This window comes from Lepidothrix coronata, unplaced genomic scaffold, assembly GCF_001604755.1.
Source record: "Lepidothrix coronata isolate B3197 unplaced genomic scaffold, Lepidothrix_coronata-1.0 Scaffold186, whole genome shotgun sequence".
NCBI lineage: Eukaryota > Metazoa > Chordata > Aves > Passeriformes > Pipridae > Lepidothrix > Lepidothrix coronata.
In genome coordinates this window covers 1,876,317-1,892,630 of record NW_016690366.1, presented here as the reverse complement: position 1 = coordinate 1,892,630, position 16,314 = coordinate 1,876,317, and the positions used below count along the sequence as shown (strand labels likewise).

The 16,314-nt window shown below is 40.5% G+C and overlaps 1 protein-coding gene across 1 annotated transcript in view; it reads right to left on the bottom strand.

Annotated features, from left to right (window-relative positions):
- The window catches only part of PTPDC1 (protein tyrosine phosphatase domain containing 1), a 27,853-nt gene extending 11,837 nt beyond the window's left edge, over positions 1-16,016 (bottom strand). The window contains exons 1-4 of the mRNA XM_017830927.1: positions 15,931-16,016; positions 3,869-3,961; positions 3,578-3,655; positions 1,670-2,024 (exon numbers count right to left, since the gene is read on the bottom strand). Of these exons, the coding sequence (XP_017686416.1) occupies positions 1,670-2,024; positions 3,578-3,655; positions 3,869-3,953 (518 nt within the window). The 5' untranslated portion in view covers positions 3,954-3,961; positions 15,931-16,016. The remainder of the gene's footprint in view (positions 1-1,669; positions 2,025-3,577; positions 3,656-3,868; positions 3,962-15,930) is intronic.
- Between the last annotated feature and the right edge of the window lie 298 nt (positions 16,017-16,314).

Genomic DNA, 16,314 nt, shown 5'->3' with positions numbered 1-16,314 from the left:
CTTTAAACGGATGAAGTTACAAACAGCAGACATATATATAAAAAATATATTTATATATAAATATTTATATGTTTTATATATATTAGACTATATACTTATATAAAATATATATTTCAGACTCATCAGTTCAACTTTAAACGGATGAAGTTACAAACAGCAGACATATATATAAAAAATATATTTATATATAAATATTTATATATTTTATATATATTAGCCTATATACTTATATAAAATATATATTTCAGACTCATCAGTTCAACTTTAAACGGATTAAGTTACAAACAGCAGCAATAGATACAAAAATATAAATTTATATATAAATATTAGTTATATATTTTATATATATTAGCCTATATACTTATATAAAATATATATTTCAGACTCATCAGTTTAACCTTAAACTGATGACGTTACAAACAGCAGAAAGATATAAAAACATATATATTAATAAATATATAAACGTTTATATTATATAGATATCAATTAGATTATATACTTATAAACATATATAAATACATATTTCAGACGCATCAGTTCAACCTTAAACTGATGAAGTTACAAACAGCAGAAAAAGATATAAAATGCATATTTATAAATATATGTAAATATTAATTATATATTATATAGATATTGACTAGACTATATACATATATAAAAATATATAAAATATATATTTCAGACTCATCAGTTCAACCTTAAATTGATGAAGTTGTGAACAGTAGAAATATATAAAAATATATACTTACAAATATATATAACTATTATTTATATATTATATAGATATAAATTAGACTATATACTTATATAAAATATATATTTCGGACTCATCAGTTTAACTTTAAACTAATAAAGTTACAAACAGCAGAAATATACAAATATGCATATTTATAAATATATATACATATTTACATTATATAGATATTGATTAGACTATATACTTATAAATATATATATATAAAATATATATTTCAGACTCAGCTCAGCCTTAAACTGATGAAGTTACAAACAGCAGAAAGATATAAATATATATATTTATAAATTTATGTATAAATATTAATTATATATTACATATATATTGATTAGACTATATACTTATAAGGAGAAATATGTAAAAATATGTATTTCAGACTCACCAGTTCAACCTCAAACTGATGAAGTTACAAACAGCAGAAGTATATAAAAATATATCTATTTATAAATATATATATAAATAATAATTATATATATTAATTAGACTATATACTTATAAACATATAAAAATATATTAATATATATATTTCAGACTCATTTTTCAAGTAAAGATAGTGAGGGGAAAAAATTGCTTGCATTAGTGCAGAAGTTTTTTTCTAATGAAGTTAGAGGTGCGTGATAGCCCTTGCAACTGAAAATAAAAAGGCACAGTCCTCTTCATCCTGAAATCCAAACCAGTTAACCATATATTTGGTGTATGCACGAATGTGTGCTTCTGTTTTACCTGTTGTTTATGACTGAGCTGTCGGAGTAAAAAGCAGGTACTATGTACACATATATATACATTATGTATAATACTTGAGTAAGGAATCAGTGAGCAAAATATAAAACACGGGGACAAAATTAAACCACTATTTTATCGAGGCACATAAAATACAGTTCACAGGACCGAAGCACAGTAACACCAACACAATACCCAGAGCTGCCGACAGTCTTAATGAAAAGTACTTTACTTTTTTTTTCGGGAAAAGTTGCATCCAGCTCCTCGGGGCTGAGGGACGACAGGGCCACCATCACGCGGTGGGTGGACGAGGAGAGCAGCTCCACCACCGAGCTCCGGCGCCTCTGGCTCATGCGGAGGAGGGGGTCGGAGGAGGAATGCCTCCGACCCTGGAAAAAATGGCTAAAGATGCTGACGGCCGAGCGCCGCCGCGGCGAGCCCTGCATGGCTGCCCGGCCCCGCGGGCACCCCGAGGGCACGGCGAGTCGCTCAGCGCTGGAGTTGCGGGAGCCGAGCACCCCCGTGCCGAGCATCCCTGCGCCGAGCACCCCTGTGCCGAGCATCCCTGGGCGCGCCGGTCCTCACGGGCTGAGCGGTCGCCATGGCAACTGAGGATGCAGCCGCGGGGCTGCTCTCCTCGACAGGGAGTGCAGGGATTGCGTCTGCTCGGGACAAACTGTTCCGCTGCTCGCTCGGTGAAAATAGTTGCATTTCAAGTAGGTAATTTTCAAAACGCGCTGGGAACAACCAAAACGTTTTCCATGAACAATGGGAGTATTTAGTTCCTTCTAAATAACAGGCATTCAGAACTTGCTAAGACACAAAATACTTCATTCAAAAGAACAATCCAAATGTAGCTGGAGGCTCTGCCTCCTGAGAGATCTGTAGGGAAGTACATTATACTCCCCCACCTCTTGGTTTAACATTCCACAGGCACCTCTCCTCCTCCACTTTGCTGCTCCAAAATGCATCATTAGCTGTGTAATGACTGGGATTAGTGTGTTCCTACTGAAATGGTTCAGCACTTGATGAATTGTGTGGACTGTTGATCTGGACCATTCATATCTGCTAACAAAACACAAGTTGTTATTCAAAACAAAAGGCTGATTTTTTTTTTTCTGGCCGCAGCTTCTTTATTATTAGCCCTGTAGCCTGAGAGAAAGCAGATTATGTGGAGGAGAAGGTGTGTCACTCGAGTGCTTCAGGCTTTGGAAGGTAGCTAAGCGGTGGCAAATTGCCTCCCACTTTGCTTCCAGTGTGCTAAGGAGGAGAATGAGGTGGCCAGAAAGATTGCAACACCCTGTAAAACAAAAACTGTGTGGAGAACAGACTACAGTCATGCTGAAGAGCCTCTGTCACCCCAATGGCTGTGCATTAGGCTGCACTGAAAGAGGAAGGCGGGGGGATCAAGAAAACCCACCTCAACTTTGTTCAATAAGCAAATTAACCCCGTTGCATTCTCCTTGGCATCTTCAGTCTGTGTTCCTTTTTGTGCTAAAAAGTCAGTAACTCGTACAGAGGAATTTGCACAAGAGACAGTTCCCTTCTGAGACAAATTCACCAGGCAAAAATCTGTTTCTTCTGGGTACTGGCCAGGAATTGAGGGCCTGACTTTTGAATGCTGCACCCCAGCTCTTCCCAAGACACGACAAGGTTTGCTGGGGGTGCCAGGCCTGGAAGGTCAGCAGTGATGTCATATGAGAAAAGGAAAATGTTAAAGCTGACTCTGAGCTGTCTCAAAGCTCTGACTCTTTTAATTCATTAATAAAGCTGGTATCAACAGGTGAGGAAAGATTAATTTTAGGGGGTGGGTAGAAGTGAAAGGAGATGAAAAAGGCTATTTCAAGTGCTACCTGTATCTAAGAAATGTGAAAAATGTTTTCCAATTAATTATATTCCTTTCTTATATTTAATTCTTTTCCTCTTTCTCTTCCCGGAAACTTATCTTTGGTATGTATCAAATGATAGTGAAGAAAGAAGTGAACAAAATAAAATGCTGCACATCATTGGTTTCCTAGTGAATCTTTCGGGATTTGCAAACACTCACCCAAAATGGTAAGAAAGAACTGGATCCTGTAAGAGTTTAAATACTTTATTAGAAACAGGAGTTTTGTTGAAGGCACATTTGTATTTTCAGAGAGCTAGGCAGCTTCTCAACACAAAAATCACACATTAAGAGACCTGACAAAATGAAAAGTACAGAAAAGATAAACACATTATCCCCACGATGTGTTGGCGAAATAATGCAGTTTGGTTTTGTTACAGACATTTTCATTCTATAAACATGGATAATATTTCTGGTTGTTCTTCTTAAATTTTCTATGGATTTTCATTTCGTTCAGGATTGCTCTATGCATTTTTTTTATGAATGGCACATCAGAGAAAAATTCTTACCTGAGCTCATATTTGCAAGGTACACACTGCTCTCGATCAGCGAAGAGTATGGGAGTTCATTTTGCAGCAAAACTCCTGCAGCCATTGCAGTACCTGTTGAAACAGTAAAATAGTCACTGAAAATCTACAACAGAAGCTCAAAAAATTCAAAATAAAGCCTAGAACCTGGCACCTGGTTAGAAAGTTGTCCAAGGTTTAAGCTTTGGGCAATCAGGCAGACAATCTACAAGCCTTCTCTGCTCTCTTCCCTCCACTCTTAGTGTTTGAAATCACATCTATGAGGATTCTCCTCTAACGAGAAAACTGAACACAAGAGTCTCTCTAAGCAGAAAACAGATTTTTTTTCTCATACTTTAACATTATTTCTAGTACAAGGTGTGTTCTGCTCTGAAGACCTTCTGACAGAAAGAAAGCTGAAGGAAAGCTGTAAATCTGAACACTTTAATCAGTCACTGTGATGTTTAAATAAACCCTTGAGTAGAAGTTCTTACCCAGCATAAGATTTCCATTCTGTTTCTCTTATCTCTCTAGGGAAATAGCTGCAAGTATAACCAAAAAAAGTGCATGTTTTTATATCAAACTAAACATATCTGCTGTATCATTAACTGTAGAAACTTTACTAACTAGACAGACTTTATGTCCCATATCCTGCAAAGCCAGTATTAGGATTCAGCAGCATAAATAGAGTTTTAAGAGATAGATTTGCTAAAAAAAAAAAAAAATTAAAGAGCATTGTGTGGATAAGGTGATACAACAGTCCTGTGCTGTGGTGGTGCTGTTTGCTGTTCATTGTCCAGCTTTTCTCTCTAATTCTGCATGATTGTTTTTATAGTAAATATTTAAATAGAACTTCATTCATTCAGATATTACATTATCTACCACATAGCTTGAATAAATTATTCTTCCAACAATGCTAATGGACTTTATCCCCAAAGTCCCTCAGTGCAGCCCTGTCCTTTTCAAGATGCTTAACGGGGGAACAGAAGCCAGATACACATTAGGAACCCTTTCCTATTGCTCTGTCAGTCCTCTCAGGGGGATGGGAATTACATCTGTCTGTGAAAGCCAAAAACCCTTCAGAGATGTCAGTGATGCTCAGAAATGCATTTCCAACGTCAGTACATTAATAAGAATATGAATTGAGAAGAATCTTAATAAAGATTAAAGAGTATCTGGAGCATTTTGCTACTCAGCTACTCGACCATCTGACTCCACACCCTGAAAAGTCAATCCTACAATAAATAGGTAGGAGTACTTGTATATAATTGCATTCTGTCTGGAGAAGCTCCAAAACCTCTATTATTTTTTTTTCCAGTGGACTTTGAAATCGGTAAGGGATGGCTTTTATTATCAGAGGAAACTTCATACCAAAAGAAATAATTTTATTTTATCCCCAGAATTTCTTTTTAGAGTTAATAGAGTTGAATTAATAGAAATTGTTGGTTCCTATTTCTCAGAAAATTCTCTTAAAAATTTGTAATAGTTTGTCCAGATAACATTTGAAAAAGACATGTCTCCTCCTATGGGCAGCAGAATCACCACCACTATGACTAGTTTTCCTATTTCCTTGTACTCAAGTGCTAGAAAAAAAAATGAGATTAAATATCAGTGATATTTCTATCATGTAAGACTATTATCCCTTTTTTTTTTAACCAGGATTCAGGCTGACAAGGACTCTTAACTGAAAAGGGAAGAGATGGAGGTTAATGCAGAAGAGAATATACCTACAGTATTAGAAAATACTAGCATGATTCTTCTAAATGGCAGGGGTAAACTTTGTTTATTTGTTGTATAACCAATTTTATTTCAGCAATACACCAAATCCATAATTCCTGAGCTGGAATTAAATATTTTATCTTTGTATTATTAAATATTAATATTTTAATTAATAATTAGTAATAATTTTAATTAATTATTAATAGTTTGTCTGCACGCCTTTCAGTTTGCTAAACTTCACTGACAGGTGTTTTAAATTGCTCAGTGTGATCAATGTGAGCAACTCCCTTATATTTACTTCTGGGGGGGAAAAAAAAAAGGTAAGATTATGACAAAGGCTTTACAGAGTTATAATGCACCCCCTGAAACAGCTGTAACGTGGTGATCTGGGACAGGGGTATTACATTCCTGCACAGAGAAAAAGGGTGTTAGAAGTAAAAGCAGCGTTCAAGTAAAAGCAACAGCTCCTCTCCTGCTTCATCTCAGTGCTGGATATTCTTAGTTTTTAGAAGATGTTCTGCAGCATTTTGCTCACCCCACAAACACTGGATTTTGCTCCTTCCATAAACACTTGGCAGAAGCTGGAGGCGCAGTCCCGGAGTTATTCCAGGTCACGGTCCTCATCAGGTGCCTGAGGGCTGAGAGTCACGTACCTTGGGCAACCACCCTATCGCCTTAATCAGCTCTGCTCCCTTATCTCTGACATGCATTTCATTGCCATGACAGCAAAGAGGCTGCTCCTTAATCCCTGTTTCCCACTGAAGACACGCTGTCTCCAGACACTGAGTTCCACCTCTGTGTTTCAGCAGAGGGAGCAGAGTCACCAACCGCGTGTAAACACACGGCAAGGACAGCAAACACAGCGATGGGGGGGTCCCACTGCCCTGGGGAGCCTGGGCAGTGCCCAACCACCCGCTGGGGGAAGAACCTTCTCCTGAGATCCACCCTGAGCCTGCCCTGACCCAGCTCCAGGCCACTCCTTGGGGTCCTGTCACTGGTCAGCACAGAGAAGAGACTGGAACCATCTCCTGGAATCGTGATGCCAAGCACTAAGGGGGGATTTCAGGAGGTCCCCTCCAGGTGTGGATTCGATACTTGCTTTGATGTCTCTATGCCATTTTGAGGTTGGGGGTTTTATTTCCACTTTTGAGAAGACCAATTTCTAACAGAAAGGATTTTTTGTTTGCTGTTGCACTCGATTCACTTGTTGCATTTGATCACATGAAATCAAGTCCTACTCGCTGCTTCAAACGTGCAGAGGTGCCTTTCTTGCAGGGGAAACAATGTAGGCACGTTGTGCTGTAGGAAAGATCACTCTGTGCTTCCACTTTCTTCACCTCAATCCCCAACTCTGAACAGACGTCTCCAGTCTGTGATTTCTTTCCTATGGGTAATTGATTTAATCAAATGTAGTCACTTAAATTTGCAAAATAACCCCACAAACCAAAATAAACAAACCCCACACACACAACCAAAAATGAACTTGCAGTGACCAGAGAATATTTTGCATCAAGATCAAAACACTGGCTCGAGCCAAGCTGAATCAAACTGAGAATACCAGTAAATGGTTTTGAACCAGTTTAGCTAACTCTTTAAAGTCATACCTTCAGTTAAAATGAGGCAATTCTGAGTTCAGACAAGGCCCCAGGTGGTATAATTACATTACAACTTACAACCAAGATCTCCAAAGTTTTGCTATAAACTAGACATAACATTCCTCATATTTCTGAACACTCAAGCCAGAAGATGACACATTCACCTTTCATGTTTTTCATGCATAGGGAAAGAAAGAAAAAAACTATGGGGTGACCTGTGCAGGGCTGAGGGTTGGGCTTGAGGATCCTGGTGGGTCCCTTCCAACTCAGCATATTCTATGATTCTATTACCAGGGGAGTGAAGCAGCCTCTTGTCCACATCCATTTCCTCTGGAATAAAAGCACTTTACAAGATCACAGTAAAGTGCCATGGAGGCAGTAGGACAACGGGAGATCAGGGATCCCCACGGGAGCAGCTCCTGGGCCACAGGAGCAGGATGGACTTAGCAAAGCAACCCTGGGGTTTGCAAACTACCCACTCTGGTCACAAAAAAGATTCCTTTTTAGTATTTCAGGATCTGGAAATCAGTGGATTCCAGTCCCTGGACTGAATTTTTGCCCCAGAATGAAACAAGGGAAAGGAGCAATGTCTAATATTTTAGCAGCCAAAAAGGGAGGAGACAAGAAGATGCTGGCCTCACTCTACCTCTGCAATTAAGATGGTTATTTAAGAGATGCAATTACCATCTTTTGCTTCAGAACTCGTTTTCAAAACAGAGAGAAGAGATTGCATTCCCAGCTGGAAGGATTCCAGTTAGGGCAGCTCAGCTGCCAGCACGGACAGTAATCCCATTGTAAAGCTCCCCACTGCAGTCCCTGTGGAACTATCCAGTACAAGTGGGGTCCCAGATCTCTAGATTCATGTGGCTCTGGCAAACAAGAACCCCACAGCAGAGCACACATCTCATACGATTACTTTTATGTATTAACATGAAAAAATCATGCATAAGCTTTCAGTTTTACAATATCAGTGTAAGGGAAAAGCTGTTTTAAACCTCAAATATATCACACAATACAGGAAATGCTGCTGGGTAGGCCCATCACATGAAATTTTTAGGTTATTTTTTACTGTTTTCTTGTCTTCTAAAGGGAATTTGCTCTCTCCCTGTTGCAGTCACATGTAAGTAACTACATAGTATGCAAATTTCTAAAGGAATATAGTCAACTACAGACCAAGTAGGGGCTCTTTTACTCCCTAAGCACCTCTAAAATTTCCTCCGTGGCCTAATTCTACAAGTACTTGAGAAACTTTGCTTTTGTGAGCAGTCCCACAGAAGTCAACAGAATGTCTAAATATAATATATATCACATGAGATAAAGTTTCATTGCCAAAATGCAAAATCCTGTAAACTGCACTAATTGAGATGTTTTAGACAACTAAAGAGAACTTGGATGATTAAGACTAAGCAAAAACAGGATAGTGTAAGGAGGACTGGTTATATTTAATGAAGTGGTTAAGAGCTACTGAATTATAACTTTGTCTCTAAATTCAGGCTTAAGATTGGCAGATGATGAGAGTTTTTGACAGAAAAATCTTCTAAATTGACCGAGACAAAGTTAGTCACTTGTACAGGAAGTGCTGGTAAATGAAATTGTGTTTTAAATTACAGCAGACTATCTAATGTTAACATTGCCAGGAATAACAAAGCATTTATTTCTAAAGTTTTGTAAAAAATGTAGATAACTGGGGGGCTGTTAAATTTTATTATTATTATTATTATTATTAAACAGGATGCAAAGGTTGTTATTCTAATGTCTATATCAGTGAAAAAGCCCACTGATAGTAGATATTTCATGAATACTTAAGCTACAATTTAACAAGTCTTGAAGGCAGTTTTAGCACTGAGCACACATATTTCAGTAGGCACACACCTCGATTCCCCAGGTGTGTTAAAAAGCCCAATTATTTGAAATTTGAACCCTTTACTACCTGTAAGTACACCAAAAAATTGGCTAAAGCAAATGGACCGATGAAGGACAGAGAGAAGACTAGGTAATAATTTAAACAAATGATCATATAGTTTGGTTATATGCTATTTACACAGCAGAAGGATGCTACAGCTGCTGTAAAACTCCAGGGATTTCACTGCAACCACAACCAGAAATGATCTGTTATTTCTAGATGTGTTTTTCCCTCTTTGGGAAAAAATATTCCCCGCCTGTCTTAGCAAAAGGTAAATGTAATTTAATCATTAAGTTTGATATTTACAAAGGACTGTAACTGCCTTCAGGTACAAAAGAGACAAAAGAATGTCATTCATTAGAAGATTATGTAGGTGTTGGTCTGGTGACTCAGTGTTTGCTATTCATAGAGTTTTTGACATAAATAGCAAGAAACTGCAAGGTAAACTGATGGACAGGTCTCTCAATTGACTTGATTCATGTTATTTAAATCATCTCCTTCTGTGCTAGGGTTAACCCAAGAGTTAACAGAAGTTATTTTGAACTACCTTGAACAGGCAGGCAGGCAGTAATTACTAGTGAGAATTATAAAGGAGATGGCGTAAATTGAATATATTAACTGTTCTACAAACAAAAGTGGTGACTCAGAGACTCTTGATCACGAATATCATGTTTTCTAAGAGACTGTGAGACTTGTAGGACTGACTACACACACAGAACAATGAAATATTGTCAGCAATGCATTCTGACAGCACTCAGAAGTGGAAAAATTTAAAAACAAACTCTGCAAGTTAGAGGAATTCTTTTTAAATCTGATATAGTCAAAGCCACAGTAAATTTACATGAGCTTTAATAGGGTTTGAATAATTTCAATTTAACACCTTACCTGTGACCCGACAAAAAGAATGAGTGAGTGCTGATCCCTTCATTGTTGCAGCATCAGCCACGAGAAACACCTTGTAGGGGATTCAGATTTTAGAGAGGAGAAGCTGAATGAATTCCCAGGGTGTTTCCTGTAGCTAATTGGATTCGGGATGGTAATCTGGGAGGAGCCAGTAACTATCTTTTCTTAATTTAAGACTGTACAAGGAGGGCCTTAGGGACTATCAGATAATCATCCCATAAACTGCTTTCTGTGTCTGCCTGGGCTTTAAAGGGATTGAGGCAAACAGGCCACACCAGCCTGATGTTTTAACAACTGAACATTCCATCCCTTTTCTTCCTGTTCACCTGATTTTCGTGTTACCAACCACGTCTCCATGCACCAGACAACTACACACATAGCTACAGAGATTTTGTGAAGTGATCTTAATAACAGTTAAACTGATAATTGATTTTGAAATGCCATGAAATGCTCACAAAATCAATTATAAATGTTTGTTATCTGGGCTTACACCCTGCACAAAATATTTTCCTCACCCAATTAAGCACAGAATGTCACTGAAGTATTTTCAGACTGTAAACTGACTGCATTAAAAGTAGTATCTCAAAACCATAATAAAAATAAGTTCATACGAATGTAAAGGATGTAATCAACCTAAAAATACAGCAAAGATTTTGATTTAACTAAATACTAAATAAAAATTGCAAATAAACCAGGATACAATATCCTATTCTATCTTACTAAACCAATTTCAAACACTAAATCTTAGCTGACCAAAAAAGGGCTTTCATCTATTTCCATCACTACCCTGCATGTCTTGTTAAAAAATCCCTAATGAAGATAGGGATTAATTAAAAATGCCTCCCAAATATTTAGAAACAAAATATTTGTGTGAGCTTCTGTGGACAGAAGCAAGGAGAGCAAGGTACAGGGTACTTGAAGTTGAGTAAAAAACCTTATTAACTCCAAAACCATCGTCTCAGCTAAACACCTGCCTTAATTTTGGTTACAGAGAGACAGAGCAAATAATGGAACTAAACAGCTTTTGTTAATTCTCAGAAATAATTTTGCAGTCAGATTTTTGTTAATAAAAATCAGAAGGAAGAAGAATCCAACTATTTTTCTATAGAAAACTTACTGAGAACAGAGTCAAATTTAACCAAGTAGTCCTTAAAATTACAAGTCCAGTTTCTTACTAATCTTTTAGGGACAAAAAAAAAAAAATCACATGCATGAACTGAACTGTATCCAGCTATTTCAGTAAACAGCAAATACCATTTTATATAAACAGCATACATCACTTTTTTATACATGTATGGAGTTTGCCCAGAGAAGCTGTGGCTGCCCCAGCCCTGGAAGTGTCCAAGGCCAGGTTGGATGGGGCTTGGAGCAACCTGGGCTGGTGGAAGGTGTCCCTGCCCATGGCAGGGGGTGGCACTGGATGGGCTTTAAGGTCCCTTCCAACCCAAACAACTCTGGGATTCCAAGTTTGTGGGGGGAAAAATGAAATAAAAATGGGGCTTCAGAAGATTTGCACACAATTTTGGAAAACCCTCTAAGGTACCTTGGGTACTTAAAAACCTGGACAGACTGTGGAGCCTTTCTGAGGGTCCCTGCACAAGGAACAGCCCCCAACAGCAGCATCACTTCTTGGTTCCATCACAAACTGTGCAGTCACTGTAGACATGGCCCTGGAAATCTGAATCTATGAATTATGAGTAAAGGGACACATGTACTTTTCAAGTGTCAGCACACAAAAAATGTGCCAACAAATGGAGCATCTGGCAAAACGCTTTGTAGGAGGAGGTGGAGGGAGCTGGCATTTTAGTTGACTAAAGCACAAAGAGCAGCTTCAGATGATTAATAAATATTAATTAAATTCTTAAAACAAGCAGACACTCTGGGGCAAGTTGTAAATGCTCACATTTGAGAAGCTGTCACTGACATACTTAAGTTTTATTTTCATGATAATATAACATTATTTACCTATTTGATTCCAGAGGGGGGTTAATTCTTGGTGCAACAGCCCTCTGCTTTGCTGTATCCATTTGTAGGTGTCAGAACTAGAGCTGCCCCTTATAGGTGTTCCTGCATTTGTACTCTTCAGTATCACTGAGTTTATTCAGCTGAGGAACTAATTTTCTCTAGTGCTCTGCAGAGTTTAGCCAGTCCCAGGCATCAGTGCCCAACATTTGCTCAAACAGGCCATGTCACCATATTTTAGTCAAGACAAGGCTTTGTGCCAGTTGAGGATGACTTTTGGGGGGAGTTAACCAACAGGCTGAAACAATTTCCAGGGCCATTTCCAAGGAAAGAATACAGAGCAGGCGGGCTCCTAATGACTAAACTAGTGATCTTCAGCTCTCTAGGCCTGGCATTTTCCTGTTTCAACAAAGAGAAGAATCCCTAGTCCTCTGGAAAGTTCTGCTGAACTATGATTGCCATGTAAAGATACTAACAAGCTTTTTAGGCAAGCAGAACAGGATCACTGGGCTTCTGGCAGCTTATTTCTCTTGCACTGCACGTGCTGCCTCATGGCTGCTTTACAGCAGACTTAGCAAATCCACCCGTACAGTGACCTGAGGCACAAGTTTATCAGATTAGGCAGGTACAAAACTGTCTAAATTGTCTCATTAAAATGTCTGACCACTGCTTCGACTGCACTGTTTTCATTGGTACACAATCAAAACATCACATTGTGCAGAACTTAAAGTTTACTAAAGCCTAAGGTTCATTTTAATCGAGTACAAACTGTGTGTTTGGATTCCTAGCTGGCTTTGGACATTTCCAGCTTCTCCTTTTGCTTTTTGCTCTTCTCATAGTTTGATAAAAATCAATTAATGTTGCTTTATTTTCAGCTGGGAATTCTTTAGCTTTGTGTAACTTTATGACTCCATAAATGTTATTAAAGACTTTTTGTCAGTTCTGCTTTTAAATATTATATATTTATATAGATAATGTTTTTCTGTCTCTTAAGCATGATGCAGTACCACTGCAAATCAACCACAAAAGCAGGGTCAAAGCCTTTGGTAGACCTTTGGTAGACAGCAGCAGTGTTACAGTTGTGAGAGAACTGTACACATTTAGCTGTTTAATGAGAACCCAGAGCAGCAGCCCACTGTGATCCCTGTCCTCTTTCATCATCTCTACTTCCAACAGTCTCTCTTTTCCCGTTTGTTCCACTGTTGCTTAAAATTGCCAGTAAAGGATAAGATGGAAATGCAGTGAAACGTTAGGTAAAGGCAGCAGAGTAGTATGAAAATTCCAATTCACAAGACAGCTCTGAAACTGAAGAATTGTATCAGGTGTTACTCGCAGGTCAGTCAATGGACATGCAATGCAAAAGCCAGGAAAATAGTGTAGAACCTCTTTTTAGCCACAGGATTTAAAAGAAAAGAAAAATCACCACTTAAACTAGATCTAGCTACAAAAAGGAAAAGCTCTGGTTTGTGAGACGGCTCATTTTCTACACCCATGGGCCAGCAGTGCCCAGGCAGCTGCAAAGCCCTCATCCAGCAACCGTCTGGTTTGGGTTAACTCATTTTAAAACCACCAGCAAATATCAGTTTGTCAGAAAACAGAAAGTAAGAAGAAATCCTTTCATACCTTTTAGAACTGTTAAAGAAAAAAGAAAGTAAGAAGAAATCCTTTCATACCTTTTAGAACTGTTAAAGAGCTACCAAATGTTAGGCCAATTAGTGATAGAAAAGCACTGATTAATGTACACATACCTTCTAAGAAACACTGGAGCTGCTGTGGGCATGCAGAACCACTGTCGAGTTTATGTGCAATAAAACTGTCCAGAACGGCCAGACCAGGCAAAGGAAATGAGGAAATGTGAAGAAATTAAGCAGGTCTAAAGTAGCCAACCCTTACAGGCATTTTACCATTTTCTTTTTCTAAGGAACAAAACAGTCAAGCTCTGTAACACAGGGAACTCTTTGGGGGAAGAACTGAAGAGCTCCAAGGAATTTCACTGAAGTGGCCAGAGAACAAGAGTTGCAGGTGGCTGTATCTCCCTCATGTTCCTGAGATAGGATTAAGCCCAGCAAAAACTCCAGAGTGGAGAGAAAATGGAGGAAATGCGTATGTTTTTATGTGCTTTTCACATTCTCAAACAATAACAAGCTACCCAAGATCAGGAGTAAAAAATGTTCACGAATTGCTCTGTTTTCTTGAAAAACACAACCACCAAGTAATTTGGCTTTTGTTGTATATTTGATTGAGCAATTCTGGAGTCTGAACCTTGTTTCACAAAGAAACAAAAAATCTGTGCCTAGGAAATATGGCTGGGAAACCTGGTCTAGAGGAAGGTGTCCCTGCCCATGGGTTGGAATGAGGTGATCTTTAAGCTCCCAAACCCAAACCGTTCTATGATTCTGTTGCCAGAAACTGGGAATATATTTGTCAGTTGATACTAGAAAATACAAGCAACCTTGTACCTTATCTGAGCTTGCAATCCATTGTTTTTATATTATTTGTAGCACATTCTTACCCAGCAACTACCTTCATCCATGTCAGATTTCACAGTTTCAAGACAACTCCTCCCATTTATAATTTTACTACTATTACATTAAAAAAAAACCCCACTCATAACGGTAGCATTGGATTTTTCAGTGAAGTAAAATATTTACTCAAACATGTGCAAGAATTGCTATTCAGGTCGGTTTATGCATCCACCCAAGCAAGCACACCATGAGAGAGGATTACATTGCTAATTATATCTCTGAGGTGATACTCTCACAGCAGCTGGCCCTGAAGACTGTCTTATCTCTTACTTCCTACGTTATTCTTATTTATTATATCTTATTTCATCTTGTCTTACCCATGCAGTTACAGTGTATGTTTCACATAAACTACTGACGAAAACAAGCATGGAAAAATCATGGAATCACAAGATGGTTTGTGTTGGGAAGGACCTCAAAGCCCATCCAGTCACGCCCCCTGCCCTGGGCAGCAACACCTTCCACTATCCCAGGTTGCTCCAAGCCCAGTCCGACCTGGCCTTGGTTGGGATGGGGTAGCCACCACCTGAATCACAACCTAAAAACGCTTTCGAGCAATACAAAATTGCAAACATCTATTTTGTGCACATTCTTTCGGGATTAATTACTCCACGGACGTGGAGCTCGGTTTCACTGAGTAGGTGCAGGACTGCCGAAAACACGTCCCCGTCTAAGAAAAGCAAAAGAAATGGAGCTGTGCAAAGGGAAAACTCTGAGATCTAGATTATTAAGATATCAGGTAATTTTTTTTATCTGTTACTCCACTGAAGACTATAGTGACAGTCTGTTGCCAAAAGCAGTAATAACTACACCTAAAAGTTACTCTCCTGTTTGGATTGACGTATGTGTGCCTGCCTTCTCCCCTCCAAAGGGGACTGACTGAGCTGCGTTTTTCAGGGTAATTAAGTGATGATCAGAGCCGGGTACAACCCACAAAACCCGAAAACACTGCAGAGAACCGGGAAATCCGCTCCCCCCGCGCCTGCCCCGCTGCCGGTCACGGTCCTCCCGCTCCCTGACAGCCGCGGGCCTTGGCGAAGCTGAAATCACACCCATCATTTATTATACCGAAAGCATTTTCAGGCTGCGATTCAGGCGGTAGCTGCCCCATCCCTGGAGGTGTCCAAGGCCAGGCTGGAGCAAGCCGGGATAGCGGACAGCCCACGGCAGGGGGTGGGAGCGGGCGGGTCCCTGCCCACCCAAACCCCTGCGGGCCGCTGTGATTTCCCGGCTCCCTGAAGGGCCGGGTCCCCGCGCAGCCCCTCGGGGCCGCTCTGTGGCGCGGCGGGTGCCGGGCTGTGCCCGGGGGAGCTCCGGGGGGGCAGAGCGGGCTCGACCCCGAATGGCGGCGAGCGCGGGGCCCCGCCCGGCCGCAGTGCCGGCGGAGGGCGCGGGCTGGGGCGGGATGGCCGGGCCGGGCCGGGCGGGGGGCGCGGAGCGGGGCGGGGGGCGCGGACCCACCTCGTGCTGGGCCCGCCCGGGCCGCTCCGCCGGCAGCGCCGCGGGACGGGCAGAGCACGGGCAGGGCACGGGCAGGGCACAGGCAGCGAGCACGGGCAGCGAGCATGCGCCGGCAGCGCCGAGGGGAGGAGGGAGCGGCGGAGGAGGAGGTGGGAGCGGGCCCTGGGCTCGGGCGGCTGAGGGCGGATCGTCCGCGGCTGGAGCCGCCGAGCCCGCGCTGCCCGGAGCGACCGCGGCCTCAGGGGCCTGGGGCGGGTGTGAGTGGGGGGGTGTGGGGGTGTATGTGGGGGTGGGGGTGTGGGCGGGGGGTCATGTGTGTGTTTGTGTGTTTGTGTTTATGTGTTTGTGTTTATGTGTTTGTGTTTATGTGTTTGTGTTTATGTG